General features: G+C 35.7%; 1 protein-coding gene and 1 pseudogene across 2 annotated transcripts; both read left to right on the top strand.

The window, feature by feature from the left end:
* Nucleotides 1-6,437: 6,437 nt before the first annotated feature.
* Nucleotides 6,438-9,801, top strand: LOC120279373 (glyoxylate/hydroxypyruvate reductase HPR3-like). 2 transcript variants are annotated; one of them, XM_039286299.1, is made up of 2 exons: nucleotides 6,438-7,051; nucleotides 9,177-9,801. In XM_039286299.1, the coding sequence occupies exons 1-2, from the start codon at nucleotides 6,494-6,496 to the stop codon at nucleotides 9,696-9,698; spliced, it is 1,080 nt and encodes a 359-aa protein (XP_039142233.1). In that variant the 5' UTR covers nucleotides 6,438-6,493; the 3' UTR covers nucleotides 9,699-9,801. The 2 variants fall into 2 exon arrangements, 1 of the variants encoding a protein (XP_039142233.1); XR_005541886.1 differs by lacking the exon at nucleotides 6,438-7,051 and adding an exon at nucleotides 7,058-8,487 and having other exon boundaries at nucleotides 9,177-9,298.
* Nucleotides 9,802-12,730: 2,929 nt separating this feature from the next.
* Nucleotides 12,731-18,081, top strand: LOC120279212 (annotated as a pseudogene).
* The last annotated feature ends 472 nt before the right edge of the window (nucleotides 18,082-18,553 follow it).

Raw genomic sequence — 18,553 nt, 5'->3', positions numbered from 1 at the left:
AAAAACCAAAGTAAAAAAAGAAGGCATAACTCCTTATATCTTATACGCGCGCCGACACATACATATATATATATATATATATATATTCATATTGATATTTATATATATAATTCATTTATTTAGTTATTCGGGTCGGGCTGGGTTAGACTGTGTTAAGATTTGCATGACCCAAACCTAGCCCAAAATTCAATCTGGCCTATGAATTTGAGCTAAGCCCGGCTCTTTGGGCTAGTGTCCTAAGCCCAAATTCTATATTTTTTTTAAGCTAGGTTCGGGCTAGCCCATGGGTCACCAAACACATGGTGAGTCCTAACAAACACTCCAATATATATGATTTCTAAAAATTGAAACTATCTTAGAAATAAAAAACATAAAAAAAAAACATAAAAAAAAAAACAAAAGAATAAAGCAAGCAATAAAAAATTAAAATAAAATATACAAAATTATTTTTGTTCCTATACATGTATGAACAACAATCAGAATTATTAAAACTGAATCAAAACAAATAATAAAAATGAGGGAAAAAACAAAAAAAATAGAAAGAAAATATAATATAATAGTTTACAAATGAATAATAATATTAAAAAAAATTCTAGAATGGACTCCCAAACTCAAACTTGGTTTCCTTCACTATTTTCCAAAATTTTCAATACCTTTAAAATTAAAAAAAACCCAAGCATAAAAAAAGAAGAAACTAATTAAAATAAATAAATCTGTACTCTTGTCCTCCCAAAAGGCAGCATACCGTAGAAATTCCGATCCTGATTGAGATTGACGGTAACCATATTCCAATCAGTGTCCTCGGGATCAACATCCCCCTTGCACTTGATGGTTATCTCTTCTAAGAGACTGGCATGAGGTGCATCAGCGGAAAGCCCGCCGTTGTTGCCAAGGACATTGTTGTGGTGCTAGGGGTGGACATGGGCCAGGCTGGGTCGGGTCTGGGCTGGGCTAGACTCAAATATACAACCCATATATTCGGGCTGGGCTGGGCCGGGCCATGTTCGGGCCAAATTGTTTTGATCCAAACCCGACCCATTTGATTGTCATTAGGCCCAGACCCAGCCCAACCAGACCCAAAAAATAAATAATTTTTTTATGAAATAATTGAAATAACTAAATTAGATGAAAAGCTTGCCATGCACAAATCCCAATATATTTTATATATTAAAAAATCTAAAATCAAAGGCTAAAAAGCTGCCTAATGTTTACTCTTTTCAAGCCTATTACTATTATATATATATATATATATATATAATTATATATATTATAAATAATATATGATATATATATTATTTATTTATTCGGGTCGGGCCGGGTCGGGTCGGGTCAAAATTCATCTGACCCAAACCCAACCCGAAATTCAATCGGGCCAAAACATTTGAGCTCAACCCAGTTTTTTGGGCCAACTTTATAAACCCAGGCCCTGTATTTTTTGGGCTAGGTTCGGGCCAGCCCATGGGTCGTCCGGCCCATGTCCACCCCTATGTGGTGCCGAAGACCATAAAGCTTGTATCGTTGGTGGGGTGGTTACCGGTGGTTGACGTCCAAAATAAATATAAATAAATGAAAAAATACAAATAAAATAACTGATTTAATTATAACTCTGCAACTCATAACAAATAAAATTTAGTAATTTCAATTCAAAAATAAATAGAAAATTTTAAAAATAAAAAAGTTTACGAATGAATAGCAAGTTTAAAAAATTCCTGGACTCCCAAGCTTGGTTTCCATTACAAATTTCTAAAATTTCAATACCTTTTTAAAACTTTTTTTTTTTTAAAAAAAAAGCATCTCGCATGGCCTCACGAACAGCCCCCGTGAGCCGCATGAGATGCATGTTGCAAGTGTTTCCCTCATACTACACAGAGGACATTCCCACCTGGGGCTTCTTCATGTCCTCATTCGATAAACCTACACCATAGAGGACGGTTTGCTATCCGTCTTGCGATTTCAGTTCTATGATGTGGGAGCTGTAGGGATTGAGCTTGAGAGGTGACGTCACCGGCAATGGCAATGACTTGACCTTTGGTGTGGAGACTGAGACACGAATGGAGGAAGCATGGTGGAGAAAAACAGTGGAGCTCAAGGTTGGAATGTGAGGCGGCTAGTGTTAAAAGCCAAAGAAGTAAGGCTAATCAATTAATCATTCATTTAATTTACCCTTTTTTAAAAAAAATGGAAATTAAAAAAACACCATAGATGACGGTTTTGCTATCCGTCTTGCGATTTCGGTTCTATGATGCGGGAGTCAGAGGGATTGAGCTTGAGAGGTGATGTCACCGGCAATGGCAATGACTTGACCTTTGGTGTGGAGACTGAGACACGAATGGAGGAAGCATGGTGGAGAAAAAGCAGTGGAGCTCAAGGTTGGAATGTGAGGCGGCTAGTGTTAAAGCCAAAGAAGTAAGGCTAATCAATTAATCATTCATTTAATTTACCCTTTTTTAAAAAAAATGGAAATTAAAAAAAAACACCATAGATGACGGTTTGCTATCCGTCTTGCGATTTCAGTTCTATGATGCGGGAGCTGTAGGGATTGAGCTTGAGAGGTGACGTCACCGGCAATGGCAATGACTTGACCTTTGGTGTGGAGACTGAGACACGAATGGAGGAAGCATGGTGGAGAAAACAGTGGAGCTCAAGGTTGGAATGTGAGGCGGCTAGTGTTAAAGCCAAAGAAGTAAGGCTAATCAATTAATCATTCATTTAATTTACCCTTTTTTTAAAAAAATGGAAATTAAAAAAAAAAACACCCAATCAATGAAGGACAAAATTTGATTATGATCCCAAAAACTTAGAATGAACCAATAGACATGTGACATTTGTTATAGTTATAAAGATATATACTTTGAATATATTTGTTTCTGTGAGCTATGTATGACGCGTTTCTTAGTTATTATATAAATTAAAATTAAGATTTAAAAATAATCAAATGATTAAAAAGAAATATATTGGGAATGGCACACCTGCTCCATTTTTATATTTTTATAATCCAACTCCTTTAACCATTTGCTTATTCTATATTTTGGTAAATTTCACTATTGATGAATAGGTTATAAGAAATAGAGTTAGGTTCACATCCCTTCAATTATGGTTCACCAATCATTTTCAATGCAATGCATCATTTAAAAAAAAAACAACCAATTGCCATGAAGCAAATGTCGGGTGGAGGAGGTTTGAGGAACTATTAACCAAAAATAATAGTATGTGTGTATATATATATATGTAAAAGTGCATGGTTTACATGAAGGCAACCAGGACATGGAATCAAGTGAAACACCCTTCTCTGAAAAGATCACTGTCTTTTCTAAACTAATGGGTTGGTATTTTGTCTATAAATAGGGTTAAGGTATTGCTTAATAAATAAGAGTTTGCTTGAGTTGGTTATACAAGGGGCATAAACCCAACTCAACAAGCTATTAAGTTTAACCTGCTAGTGGGCCGACAGTAGTGTGCTTTGCTTTGTAGTCCTAGTGGCCTTTTTGCCATTGTGTGTGTGTGTGTGTGTTGGGGGTGGTTCCTAGGAGAAAAAAGGATTGGACAAGGGAGATGAGAGGACATAGTTTGGCTTGGGTAATCGGTGGTAACCTACAAAACCCTCAAACCTCGCTGATGGTTCAAGGTGAACTGTTAGACAGTCTAAAATCCACTATGAAGGAAATGATTCAAATTGATGATGAGACCCTAGAGATGAAGCAAGAGAGGAGCTTTAAAATGCCTTTTTATGGTAAATCCTTGGATAAGGCTTCTTGGGTTGAACTAATCAGGTCTGTCCTAATGGAAACGTGAAAATTGTGGTAGAATGGATCTTAGATCTCCCAATGGATATTTTTTTCATTTACTTTGAAACCTCTGAAGTCATGGAAAACATCCTATTTGAAGGCCTGTGGCCAGTGAATGGAATGGTTCCCCAAATGTCTCTTTGGCAAGATAATTTCTAGCATGTGTATGCTAAGCTTAACTTGGCTGCATTTTGGCTTCAATTTCACTACCTTCCCATGGATTTCTTGAAAGTGAATATTTTGGAAATCACTACTAGTAAAATTGGGAGACTTTAAAGATTGATAAATTAATGTTCCAACGGTCTAGAACCCGGTTTGCCCTTGTTTTTGTAGAGATAAACCTATCCCAGCTCTTGAGAAATGTTTGTCGGTTGATAAGCAAGGAAAGGAAATATTCGTTGCAATTCTCTATGAAAGGCTTCCCATCTTAAGTTGCTCATGTGGAATGATCGCAAATGGTATTGAAAACTGTAGCCATCTACAACAAGTTTCGTCCTATGTTGCTTCTCTTTCTTGATGCACTAATAATAGTAGCTAGCAAAAGGAGAATAGTGGTGCTGAAAAGGATGTCTTTATAGCTAAGTAGGCTCTGGTTGCAGGTCCATAGTCATATCAAATATTGGGGCAGAGGCTTGCTGAAAGGGAAATGCTAGGTGGCCCTTTCCTTCTCATATCAAAGACTATGAACGAGGGGTTTCAACTTCCTCTTTGATTGCAAATCAACTCATTAAAGTACCTATGGCCTCGGTTGGAAATGAGGATGCAAGAGACTCTTATATGGAGGAACTGTCAGGCGATGGCCCCTTTGATAAAGACCTTGGAGATCCTCCTAACCTTATGTTTTTAGATCAATCACCTCTCAACAATCGTAAAGGTGCTTTAGCCTAATGTAGCATTGGATCATCAGAACTTTTTCCTAAAAAGGGGATATTAGCTCTGACTGATATTAAGGAGCTTATGTCTGTCCATCAGGCTTCAGTTGTTCTAAGACTTTTTGTTCTCTTCTCTACTCTTTTTTGCTTATGGTTTTTTTTCTTATTTCTTGCTATATGACTTCTAAAATCATGTGCTAGAATTACATAGGAATATTAAATCGGGCACACCTAATACTTTGAAGGAGCTCATTAAGGTTCACTCATGATATTTCATTTGTTTAGTGGAAACTAAGGCCAATGTAGAGAGGATTCAGATGTTTTGCTCTCAGTTTTAGGTGTAATAGGATTGGGCAGCAATCCCTACTAGTGGTCTTTCTAGAGAGATCATTTCCCTATCCAACTATTCGATGGGTTTTGTTACCACCATTGCCTTGAACAGGAGAGCTCTACATCTAATCATCTCTTCAAAAGTCTCTAAGAAAGAGTTTCAACCAAAAAAGTTTCATGGTTGTTGTAAGGTGGTGAAACCGAAATTCTTTCTAGTTCATTGATTGGTTGTACGGATGAAGTCATCTCCCATATCATATTTTGTGGAATATTGTCATCTCTGTTGATTTCATATTGAGAAAAACTACCAGTGGAAGTTGCAACACCAAGCTCAACATATAATTCTATAACTTGAATATCGTGAAATGTTTGGTGGAAGTCGAACATCATCTCAACATTTCGGTTATTACTTAATTTAAATACCTGATAACAAATCTCATCATGGCCTAAAGAAATAGGTAGGCGGTATTTGATATGTGAACCTCTTACACCTTCTATCATTTTTCTATTTTCTTCAAAAATGCTTTATAAATTTTCAAAACTGATATCATTTTCTATATTAAAAAAAGATTGATAGTCTAAAAAAAAATATAGTAGTATCCTCATTTGAATGATTACAGTAAGCAAAAATAAGTGATTTTTTTGCCATTATTGAGAATAAAGTATTTGAAATTAGAGAAACCAAATTTAAAGAGAGTAAATTGGGTGAGATACTAGAGAGAAAAATATTAGGGTTGGGGGGCTTGTGTAAGAGAAAAGTAGAGTACTACATCTATTTATAACAATAACAACAATAACAATATAAAATAATTCTCACTTTAATAATGCTGAATTTACTATTATTATTATTAATTTGAAATAATTTACTCTTTAATAATTCTACATTTATTATTAATAATAATTTGTTTCAATATTACAATAATAATTTGCAATAATTCTCTCTTCAAAATGCAATAAATAAATAAATAAAATACAATAAAATAAAAGTTAAAACTTTATTGTGCAGGATAAAAATTGAAGTAAAGGAATATTTGGGAATTGAGGGACTGAAAATGAAAGATTAGTTAGTTTTATTTTAAAATATCAATCGAGCCCCACATTATGTATTTTTTTTTTTTTTCAAAATATTTTAAAAATAATTGGGCCCGCTTTGTTTTAAAATAGCAACTAGACAACAAGGTGCATTCCACTAAATAACAAAATATTTGTGATATTAAAAAGAAAAAAAAGCCTTTTCCTCTATGCCTGACAAAAAAAAAATTCATGGAATAAAACATTATTACATCCTTGGCGACTATACAACAGTACCATATCATAAATATTAACATTTAATAAAAAAAAAACATTTTTCTTTCCAACTTTGGATTTGATCCCCCAATCAATGTCCCTTGACCTACACTGTCATTATTTTATTCTCCAAATGGAAAACACCAAAAATAAAAAAATAAAAAAATAAAGGTAAAATACCAAGAATGACCTCATCTCGACAACGACCGCTCCACCACGATGCGTCATCACCAACCATTCCTCTCCAACGTACCACTACTTCCCAGCTCTCTCATTCTCCGTCCTTCTCCAAACCCTAGATCTCCTCCTCGCCGGATCACCCTCGCCCGCGCATCAATGGACGGCAATAGCGAGCTCCCTCTCGTGCTCCTTGTGCGCCCTCTCTTCCCTGCCTTCGAGAACTCGCTCCGCCAGCACTTTCGCTTCCTTCAGCCCTGGGAATCCCCTCTCCCTACCCATGAATTCCTCTCCGCCAACGCTAGCTCCATCCGTGCTCTGCTTTGCTCCGGCCCTGCCCCGGTCGATGACGCCACTCTTGCTTGCCTCCCAGGGCTACAATGCGTCGTGGCTACTAGCGCTGGCGTGGATCATATTGATATGGATGAGTGCCGGCGGAGGGGGATCCAGGTCACTAATGCTGGGGATGTGTTTTCTGATGATGCTGCGGATTATGCTGTTGGGTTCTTGATCGATGTGCTCAGGAGAATCTCGGCTTCTGATCGATTTGTTCGGAGTGGACTCTGGCCAATCAGGGGAGATTATCCTCTTGGCTTCAAGGTCACATCTTGCTTCTTTCTCTCTGTTCATCTCCTTTTTTTTTTCTGATAACTACTTTGAGATTACTATTGTTTTCAGTCTATCAACTGAATGCCAATGCTTGTCTTTGTTGTGGTTATTGGTTTAAATTCATGTCTTGTAGCTGAATCAATTCAAGATCATCTGCCTGTAGATTTTTAATTCTTTTATTTTTAAGTGGAAACCTTGAAATCTTGAAATTTTATTTAAAGATGCAATTAATATGTGTTCATAGGTGTCTTGGTAAAATATTTTTAGTCGATTGCTGTAGATTATACAGAACATGTAGAGGTGAGTGGATATATAGGGAAAAAAATTCCTAGCATAAATCGTTGGGTTATAACCTTGAAACTTTGGGTTCATGCCATGGAGTTTTCTTAGGTGTTGGTCTTAGTAAAGATGTTTGTCAGACAAGTCAACTTTGATAAATATTGGTTGTACATTATTTCTTGTTTAATGCTGTGAACGTTGTCTGTATGATGCACTTGCATGCTGCCACCTCCTCTCACCTTCAAGAAGAATGCCTTCCAGATTTGTTTTAAATGCACTACAGTATGATTGGTTGGTACACCCAGAAAATGGCAATATTTCCAGCTTTACATTGGATCATGTCTTCTGAGGAATCAAAATCAAACCACTTGGCTGATATTATAACCATGAACTGCCAATATCATATTCTCTTACCTCAAATGGAGGACATCTACTCATTTAGTAAGCACGATGAGGAAACAAAATCAAGACACATGAGATCATTTTTGGTTGACTACATCTCACCTTTTTCTAAGTCTATTTTTTAATTTAATTGCAAGCAACTCTATGCTCCTGTTCATAATTAATAGCAGTTTTTTCCTTGTTGATTTACTATTATTTTTTGAGTATGTGAGACAAACTTGATTGCTATAGAGCTCAAGTGTCATAACAGAAGAAGCGGTAGCTTTTAATTAAATTTAGAATATAAGTTTAGTGTGAGATATTGCTAATTATGCCAGATGTCAATAACAGAGTGGGAGAAGGTAGCCATTGGTTGGCCAAATCTCTGCTTATAGAAGAATCTCACCAATGAGTTGTTTATTAGTAAAGATATTATTAACCATTGAAATTGCAATCATTTCCATGATTTTGCTTTGGGGTTTGTAATTATTTCCTGGTATATATTGTTGATTAGGATGCTTGTTCCCCTTTTAAATAATTTTATTTGCACAAGTTGTAGTTGGGATAGTTATTGTTTATACTTGCTAGATGTTGGTTTGCACCTGTAATGTGTGGCTATGCAGTTTTTGCCCTAGATGCCAGTCTTTGATGATTACTCAAAACGTTTTGGAAATGAAGCCAAATGCTGTCTGGGATGAAAACATTGGTATTATGAAGGATGACACTTATCTGACAAGGCAGATGATGTGGTATATCTAGTTTACAATGTAAGCTAGTTTGCAACTATGCCACTCCATCTCTGTGTTGTGTATCAAAAAATTTTATTTTTGGTTTTTATTATTTTGCCGGTATGACTTCATCAGCATTTGCTACATGCAATGTGACAGTGTCTTCAATTTCTTTTCTACATGTTATTTTTGGTTTTTATTATTTTGCCAGTATGACTTCATCAGCATTTGCTACATGCTATGTGACAGTGTCTTCAATTTCTTTTCTACCTGTTATCTTCCTTTTCTCTTTGGCTTTTGTCCCATTTCATTTTACTAGCCATACTATTGATTCTGTTGAATGTTGCGCCAAATCCTTGGTTTCTATTGATGGTATCTTATTACAATTAAGGATACCGATTTGGCTTTCTATTTGCTAAAAAAAGTGGCTTTTGTCATTCCATGCATTGTTTGTTGGTCCTTATGGCTTTCTTTCCTTGTAAAAAATATTTCTACTGCTATATGCCACAAGCACACTGAGAACAATACATGAAGGGTACAATTTCAATATTGATAGACAAGGAAGTTAGTAATTGGACTCAGCACACATTGTCATCATTTTTTTTGAAAAAAGACAAGAACAATACGGCTCTTACCCTTTCTGTAATGAGCTTTCATTTAGCATGAGAATAACATGCATTCTTTTCTTTCAGTTATCTTAAAGTTCTCCCAAATTCTTATGTTTGCAGCTGGGTGGCAAACGGGTCGGGATAATTGGATTGGGCAGCATTGGTTCTAGAGTTGCAAAGCGACTCGAAGCCTTTGGCTGCACAATCTTGTACCATTCTAGAACAACAAGGCCATCACTCGCATATAAATATTTCTCTAACGTCTGCGATTTGGCTGCAGAGAGTGATGTTTTGATTGTTACATGTGCATTGACAAGGGAGACACATCATCTAATTAACAAAGATGTTCTATTAGCATTGGGAAAGGATGGAGTTGTGGTCAATATAGGACGCGGAGCCTTAATTGATGAGAAAGAACTAGTGAAGTGCTTGAGGGAAGGTGTGATCGGCGGCGCAGGACTTGATGTTTTTGAGAATGAACCTAATGTTCCCAAGGAGCTTTTTGCCATGGATAATGTTGTGTTATCACACCATAGAGCAATTTTCACACCAGAATCATTTTCCGGTCTGCTTCAGCTGGTCATTGACAATCTGAAGGCTTTTTTTGATGGCAGGCCATTATTATCTCCAGTTTCAGCATGAAATGTATGATTTTGATTTAAATGTTTTTAATTGATTATGGATAGCTATTAATTTTAGTGGTACTGTTCAATTAATGGAACTTCCATTTTGTTATTTTTTTCTTTGGTGAAGTTCACTCATAAAACTTTAGTTAAGACAAAACCATTATTACATCATGTAATATTTATATGATATTTTTAAATATATTTAATAATGAATATATAAAATCAATCCATTAACTAATATAAGAATGCAATGGGGTGAGGATTCATCGGGGGATGTATTTCCCGATCTCCATTTGCCAAACCCAAACTCATTTTTCACCCACCCCCGAATTTAGGGAAAACTTTGTTCACGTCCCGTCCCCGAGGTGATTATTTGGATTTGGGAATTCCCCGATCTGATTTTTTGCCATCTCTTAAATACATTAAATATATTATCTTTTAATAATATATATTTTTATTTAATATAAATAATTTTTTAATATTATATATATAATATTAAAATTATATATTCAGGGACAGAGTAAGGCGGGAAGCCATTACCAGCCCGTCCTCGACCGAGATTTACGTTCCGCTCCGGCTTGATCTCGTTCCTGAATTTTAGCCCAGGCCTTGGTTTTTTCAAAGATTTAATGGCAACACAATTATCTCTATCTAGTGTTTCCTCTCCTAGATCTCAATCTATACTCCGGGCTTCTCAAACCTTTTCAACTAATCAACCTCATCAATTGGTGACAATCAATGCACCTGCACAATTGCCATTAAATTGAATTCCTCAAACTTTCCATGTTACTGTGCACAGTTCAATTCACTCCTTATTGGGTACAAGCTGTTTTGATACGTAGATGGTTCATGCCCTTGTCCATTAGAAACAAACTCACAACCAGATTCGGTCTCTAATCCATATAATATGATAATCGATCCAGCATATGAACATTGGATTAGGCAAGTTCAACTATTGTTAAATGGTATTATATCCTCCACATTAGAAGCTGTTGTCTCATTCATTGCATTAGTAACTAATTCAAAGCAAGCGCGGGACAAAATTTGCAATATATGTGCAAACAAGAGAAGATCCAGAATGATGAATTTGAAGGAGAAGCTCACTAAGCCTAAAGGAGGTAAGTCATTCTCTGAATACTTTCAGACTTTAAGAAGTATCTCATTTGAGTTTGCGAAGATCAATTGTCCTGTGAGTGATGATGATCTTGTGATTTATGCCCTAAATGACATTGGACATGAGTATAAGGAAATTGCAACTGCCATTTGTGCAAGAGAAACTTATGTCAGTTTTGAAGAATTGCTTGAGAAGTTCACTGACTATGAAGAAGCCTTAAAGAATCAAGAAACAAATTCTGATATCTCAATTCCATTTGCATATTTTGCTGAGTCTCAAACTCAACATAATGGCTCAAAACAATCAGCAATGCTTAATTCTCAGTTGTATCAGAATCATGTTCCTTCAAGACATGCATCCAATACAAGAAGATTTTCATTCAACAACCAAAATTCCAATAAAGTGATATGCCAATACTGTAATAAGGCAGGGCATATTGCTAAGAATTGCTTCAAGATTAAGCTCAGAAGCAACAAGCCAACAACACATCATGTCTCTCACTACACCGATTTTTATTTTTAGAGGCACATTGACAGAAAGGTTTTTAAAAAAGTGCCTCTATAACTATGTATTTAATTTTCTTTATAAATCTATAGAGGGGTTTAGAAAACCCCCTCTAACTTTTAATTAATAAAAACATAGTCACTTGCAAACTTAACTCTCTATTCATGGTAATTAGTAATTTTTTAGACTAACTAATGTCTGATCTTTACTCTTACACAAATGTCTTCTCATTTCTCACCAAAACTCAAATCCAACAAACCAAAATTCCCCAAAAACCCACCAGAACCAAACCCATGCTTCTTCTCTGCTTCTCTCCTCGATCCATCCTCACATCTCTCCGGCGCCGCCTCCTCTCCTCCTCCGGCCACCGCCCCCCATCCCCCTCCGATGAAGATGAAGATGATCCCCACCCTCCTCCCGTCACCGTCGATCCCTCCTATCCAATGCTGACCAAATCTTCTCCATCCTCCAATAAGACGGTCTCGGCTTCGAATCCCAGACCGCCCTCAACGATCTCCGGCCAAATCTCACCGCCACCCTCATCCATGTCGTCCTCCGCCTCATCCACTCCTCCATGACCACCACCAACAAATCCTGATCCGCCAAACTGGCCTTCAAATTCTTCGCCTGGGCTTCCGATCAACCCCACTACTCCTACCCCACCCACATTTACAATCTCACCATGAAGATCTTCGCCGACGCATCTTCTCCAATAAAGTGTAACGTAATGAGTGTGTGTGTGTGTGTGAGAGAGAGAAAGAGAGAGAGAGAGAGATTGTATTTTCAAACATCACCATCATCACCATAATCATCTACGGTTTCTCCAGTGTCTCTAGCTTCTTAGAAGATGGCGTCCAAAATGCTCTCAGATTCCGCCATTGATGAAATGCAGCAGCGCAAATGAGAACATCGAGGTCTTTGCTTCACTGCTGACGCCATCTTCATGTCGGTGTCCGCTTCAAGGATCATTGAGGTCTCTGCCAAGCGTGTCACCATCGACGCCACCTTCATCTCCATCTCGGCTTCGAGATCATTGAGGTCTCTGCCAGGAACGTCAATGTTCATCTCAAGTTAATCGACTCTTACTACCAGGTTCAACGAAAATCGATGATGGTTTCGATTTAGGGTTCTAATTTCAATCGATTTGTGATGATTTTCTTCTTTGTGTTGTAGTTATTGAAGGTCTTATACTACAATGTGTCAGTGTTGTTCTCAAAGGCTCTTACCAACATCAGGCCACAAATTTGTTCGGAATCCAGCTAAAACCATGCCGGTTCATCCTAGAAAGACCATCCAGGTTCATCTCTTTCTCTAGTTTTTTTATTTTGTCCCTAATTTTAGTGTGGTTTTGATTTTGTTGTTGAATGTGGTTTAAATTTTTTTTTTTTGTTAATCTTCTTGTTCTTAGGTTTTATGCTTTTTTGACTGTTTTTATTTAGATTTTTATTTGCTGGAGATGCAGAGGTCTATTAGATTTTGATTTCTGTTAGTTTTTATGCTAACAAGGTAATGTTTCATTTGTTGATAGTTTCACATCCTTCTCAGCTCTTATTTGTTTAAATCTTAGAACTTATAACTTCTTGTTGGAACATTCAGAAGATGTGCTTGCCATTTCTAATGCTCATAGACTAATTTTTTTTTTTTATATTTTGTTATTGAATATATTGGATGTTTTATTTGTTGATTGTTTCACATTCTTCGCAACTTGTTTAACTCCTACTTGGGTCGTATCATGCATGATATCAAAAAATAGCTGTGCCCCAATGCCTCTTTCAGTGGTTGTTCTATTAGTCCTTATATCAAATTGTGTTCTTTAACCACTTGGTACCAAGTTTCATTCCTTAACAATTAGGAGTAGCAAATAATAAATATGATTATCACTTGGGCTAGTTGATTGTATTGCGAGTAGTAAACATACTATTTCAAATCGATGTTAAGAGTTCTGTGGTGCTTAGGGCTTTCATTGCATGCTTGTATACAAGTCATGCTTTTTTGAGGTTACTTTTTTTTTTTTCTTTTTTTATTATCCCTTGTATAAAGGTCTTCATTGCTTGTAGGCTTGGTAGCTATATGCTTGGCTCTTAAAACTTTTTTTCCCAAAATTTATTTAGTTTAACACATCAACAAATGCTGGAAAATTGCTCATACTATGAGAAGAATACGTTTTATTCATTAGAAATTTTTTTAATTAAAAATTATAAGAAAAGGACTTAACCAACTAAGACTTGTTTTACATTTTAGATTACATAAAATGAAAGAAAAGAACTGCTTTGAGTTAAGTTACCTATGTGCACGATATGTTAGACACAAGTTGCACAACTTGTTTCTCCATCACTTTGGTCAATGTTTTCAAAATAATGAAAATCGATCAGTAAAAATGAACTTTAGAGAAGGTTAGCTTAACCTAAACCTTATGCCTTATGCCTTATGCCTTGCTAGGTTTTAAGATGTGCCATCATCCTGAGAGTAATATTTTCTAATTTTCCTCGTTGAGTTGCAACATCAATTTATTGATTTATGGGTTTTTTTTAATACATGACTGCAAATGGATTGTGGCACCCATCAAATATATCTCTTTTGTAGGGGGAATCATGAAACTAGGCAATTAACACAGGTACGTTGTTATCCTAAAGTACAACTATGTGAAACATTTATTCTCCATGTTGCATTTGTAATGTTTGTCAGGTTACCATATTTATCTTACCATTGACATCATGTGTATAAGGAACCAAAAGATTTAACATTATTCTTTTATTACACTTTTTACTCACTTGTTTTGAAAAGACGAACCATTTAAGTGCAGCTCATGATCACAGTTAAAATTATTTAATCCTGTTCTAGAGCTTATAAAATAGTTGATTGCCCCCTTTTCAGCCTTCTTAGCTAACCATCTTGTAATTGCTGTGTGCTTTGAAAAATGTTAATTGCCTTTCCCAATCATGTAGTGAATATTTGTTTAGTTCATCTGTCATCCATCTTACCCTTTGTAATTTGTGGGAAAGCTTGTTAATTCATGAGGATTTGTTGCTGATATCACATTTAAGAAACAAATTCCTTACACATTATTTATTATTATTATTTATTTTTGCATTATTTACATAGAGAAGAAAGCTTTTGTGTGTTGCCTTGAATAAAATATTTTGCACTTTGTAGTTTTGATAAGCAATAAGGATGAAGGGGAGGCCTGGAAAAACTATATATTTGTTTCAAATATGATTCAGAGTTCCAGAATTGCTTTACTTATAATGAATTTTGAATTTAAATCAATTATGGTATTTACAGTGCCCTTGGTTTAAGTTATAAACCCCTTACACCAGTCTAGAAAAGAATAGGCCTCTTGTGTTTATTTTGCCATTTCTTTTATAATTTACCTTTCTATAGTTTCCCGCGGCAGTGATTATGCACCTCAAAGTTCTCATACCTTTTTTGCCTGCATATTTAGTCAGCTGTTGTAAGCTGCAGAAGTTTCTCTATGATATGTATACCTTAAGTGTTTGTCATCTTTTATAGGTGTATGGTATTTAATGGAAATACGGAAATGCTAACGCATGGCGATATTGTACAGATGTTTTTGACTACCTTACATTGTCAGCAATCATAGATGGAACTGTAAGACAACATTTTTTTAAACATTCTGATGAACTATTTTTTTGGTTGCAGTTTCCTTTCCCTCTTGGTTGCTATTTTATTTACTCTTATTCTTATTCTCAGTATTGATTTTTGCTTGGATTTGCAGGTTCTCTGTGTTCATGGTGGTCTTTCTCCTGATATTCAATCAATTGATCAAGTTCACTGCTTTTTATGATTTTATTCTCCGTAATCAACATTTGAACCTTTAAATCTCCATATGCTAACTGGAATCATATTTTACAATTCATTGATTTCACATGTTGATGGTAGTGCTTCTCCATAAAATGATTATCAGTTGCTAGACTCTATCAGTGGTATAACCATGTCATAATATAAGAATGACGTTGTGCTACATCTCCTACTTTTTTTAAGATTTATGGCAATGTATTGGAAATGGTGGTTATGTGACAGGGAGAACCAAAGTCTGCAATTCAATGTTGGAAAACCTCCTTTCTGTTTTTTTTGCATTCCAGTATTCTTTCTCTTTGCCATCTAGAAATCCTGCTAATTCTCCACAAACACTATTTTCTGAGTTTAATATTGACCTAATAGAAGTAGCTTCTGGTATATAGATGTGTAACCATTTCTACTAAGTGTTTGCCATTTGATGTCCATCGCTTTTGTTTGAAATTAATTCCTTTTCTTTCCTTCTTCATAGATGAGAGTTATCGATTGGAACTGTGAAATTCCTCATAAGGGCCCCTTCTGTGATCTAATGTGGAGTGATCTTGAAGAGATTGAAACTTGGGTAGTTAGCCCTCATGGTGCAGGATGTCTTTTCGGGTCAAGGGTGACCTCAGAGGTTTGTGTACATGTTCTTTGCTGTCTCCTGCTTTCCTTTATGATCTGTTGCTCCTAATACAAAAGTTTACTGTATTCTCATTCTGCAGTTCAACCATATAAACAAGCTCGACCTCATCTGCCGAGCACACCAGCTCGTCCAGGAGGGTCTAAAGTATGTGTTTCAAGACAAAGGCCTCGTCACTGTGAGTTATTATAAATTACCATCCCAACTTTATGCTCAAGAATCCCAACCAACTAATCTTGTGATTGCTTTAATATAATTTCAAGTCTTAAAATTACTATATTTCTTGCGATTGCAGGTGTGGTCTGCACCCAATTATTGTTACAGATGTGGAAACGTTGCTTCTATTCTAAGCTTTAATGAGAATATGGTATCATTGGTATGCTACTACATTACTACGATTCCCGCTATTTCAGTAATTGTTGCTGTCTTATTTATACTCATGCACTTAAACATTTAAAATGAACTTGTAAACCTTACAATGCGCATGATTGAAATGGACTAATTAAAATATGATCATAAACTTATAAAGTTTACCCTCTTAATAATGATAGGAAAGATAGGTCAAATTCTTCACCGAAACACAGGAAAACAACCAAATGAGAGGACCAAGAATAGGAGTACCATATTTTTTATGAAGTCAAGGAAGCTTCATCTTCCACTTTTGGTAACTGCATGCAAGGATCCAATCTTTACATCATGCAGTAAACTTGTAGATTCCTCTGTATTGTTGTTAGACCAATGAAAATATCATCCTATCTGATGATTTATGAATGGGAATTGGAATTCTGTTTTTTACCCTCCCTTTTTTCTTTGTTCTTCTTTAATCCTGATGTCTCGTTGATTTTAATATTTCTTGGTAAGAGATAAGAAAACCATCTTTAAAAAGCTATTGGAAAGGAAATAAAAAATTATTAACTATATAGGCGGTTATAACCGTCTCTAAACTGTTAGTGAGAGATAAAAATTTTTAGCTATAGAGGCAGTTATAACTATCTCTATAGCTATTGGAAAGGAAATGAGAAATTATTAACTATAGAAGCGGTTATAACCGTCTCTAAGCTATTGGTGAGAGATAAAAAAATTTTAGCTATAGAGGCCGTTCTAACTATCTCTATAGCTATTGGAAAGGAAATAAGAAATTATTAACTATAGAAGCGGTTATAACCGCCTCTAAGCTATTAGTAAGGTATAAAAAATTTTAGCTATAGAGTCGGTTATAACCACCTCTATAGTTATTGGAAAGGAAATAAGAAATTATTAACTATGGAAGCAGTTATAACCGCCTCTAAGCTATTGGTAAGGTATAAGAAATTATCAGCTATAGAGATGGTTATAACCGCCTCCAATGTTATTAGTAAGGGATAAGAATATATTAGCTATATAGAGGCGGTTATAACCGAATGTTATTAGTAAGGGATAAGAAAATATTAGTTATAGAGGCGGTTATAACCGCCTCTATGTTTTTGTTATTAAAACTGCTTCCGTGTATAAAACTTACCCCAACGATTGGTTCAAACCGGCTCTAAAGTGTAGAGCCGGCTTAATACGAGGCGGTTTAGAGGTGGGTGAAAAAACCGACACTATGGCTATAGAGATGGTTAAAACCGCCTCTATAGGGCTTGAAAACCACCTCAAAAGCTCTTTTTTGGTGTAGTGTCTACTGCAAATTCAAGTCAGAATTAGTTAATGGACACTGGATCATCTCACCATGTTACACTAGATGTTCAAAAGCTGAATTTGCAATATGAGTTTGAAGGACCTGAGGCCTTGATCATTGGAGATGATTCAATAGTTTCGATCACCCATACTGGTTCCACTTTATTTCCTTCTCAAACTTTTCAATTGAATGAAATTTTGTATCTTCCTCAAGCTAGTAAAAGCCTTGTGCCAGTTTCTAAATTCTGTGACACTAACAAAGTTTATGTTGAATTCTTCCCATTCTTTCTGTCTTGTGAAGGATTTGCACATAAGGAGACCCCTAGTTCAAGGCTTGAATAAAGATGGTGTATATTAATTTCCTTCTTCAGAACTACTAATAAAGCCACCATCTCTTGCATCAGTTGGCATCAAGGCATCTTCTTCCATTTGGCATAACAAACACAACAAGTATTAAAATAAGCCTCTTTGCCTTGTTCTTCATCAATAAACATTAGGTTATGTAATTCTTGTTACTGTAATAAACGTTATAGATTTCCTTTTTCCATTTCTAGTTTGCAAAGTAGAAAACTACTTGATCTTATTTACATGGATGCTTGGGGACCCTCTAGAATAACTTCTATTGATGGGTACAAGTATCATGTTGCGTTTGTGGATCACTTTACTAGATACATGTGGCTTTATCCTATTAAGTTCAAATATGATGTTTCCATTATGTTTCCTAAATTCAAATCTATTGTTGAGAAATATTTTAATACTCCTATTGTGTCGATTTATTCAGATTGTGGGGTGAGTTTGAAACTCTAACCCATTTTTTTGCTCTTCATAGCGTTCAACATTTCAAGACACCTCCTTATACACCACAACACAATGGCATTGTTGAGAGAAGGCATATATAGATCTATTGTAGAAACACTAGTTTTAAATAGAAAATGTCAATTTGAGCTTCTTTTTAAGTAAAAGCCAAATTACTATAAGTTGAAAACATTTGGCTGCGTATATTATCCTTGGTTAAGACCTTATGGACATCATAAATTAGGGGGCATTCATTTCATCATAAGTGGGGGGAAGTTAGGAAGTGTCACTTCCATGAAGTGCTCAGTTTCCCACTTCTAGTGTTCATTTTGGTGTAAGTGGTGTTATTTCTGCAATGACTTCC

Source organism: Dioscorea cayenensis, chromosome 16 (genome assembly GCF_009730915.1).
Source record: "Dioscorea cayenensis subsp. rotundata cultivar TDr96_F1 chromosome 16, TDr96_F1_v2_PseudoChromosome.rev07_lg8_w22 25.fasta, whole genome shotgun sequence".
Classification (NCBI taxonomy): Eukaryota; Viridiplantae; Streptophyta; class Magnoliopsida; order Dioscoreales; family Dioscoreaceae; genus Dioscorea; species Dioscorea cayenensis.
The sequence above is the reverse complement of the archived record's forward strand: the minus strand, read 5'-3'. Positions and strand labels throughout refer to the sequence as shown.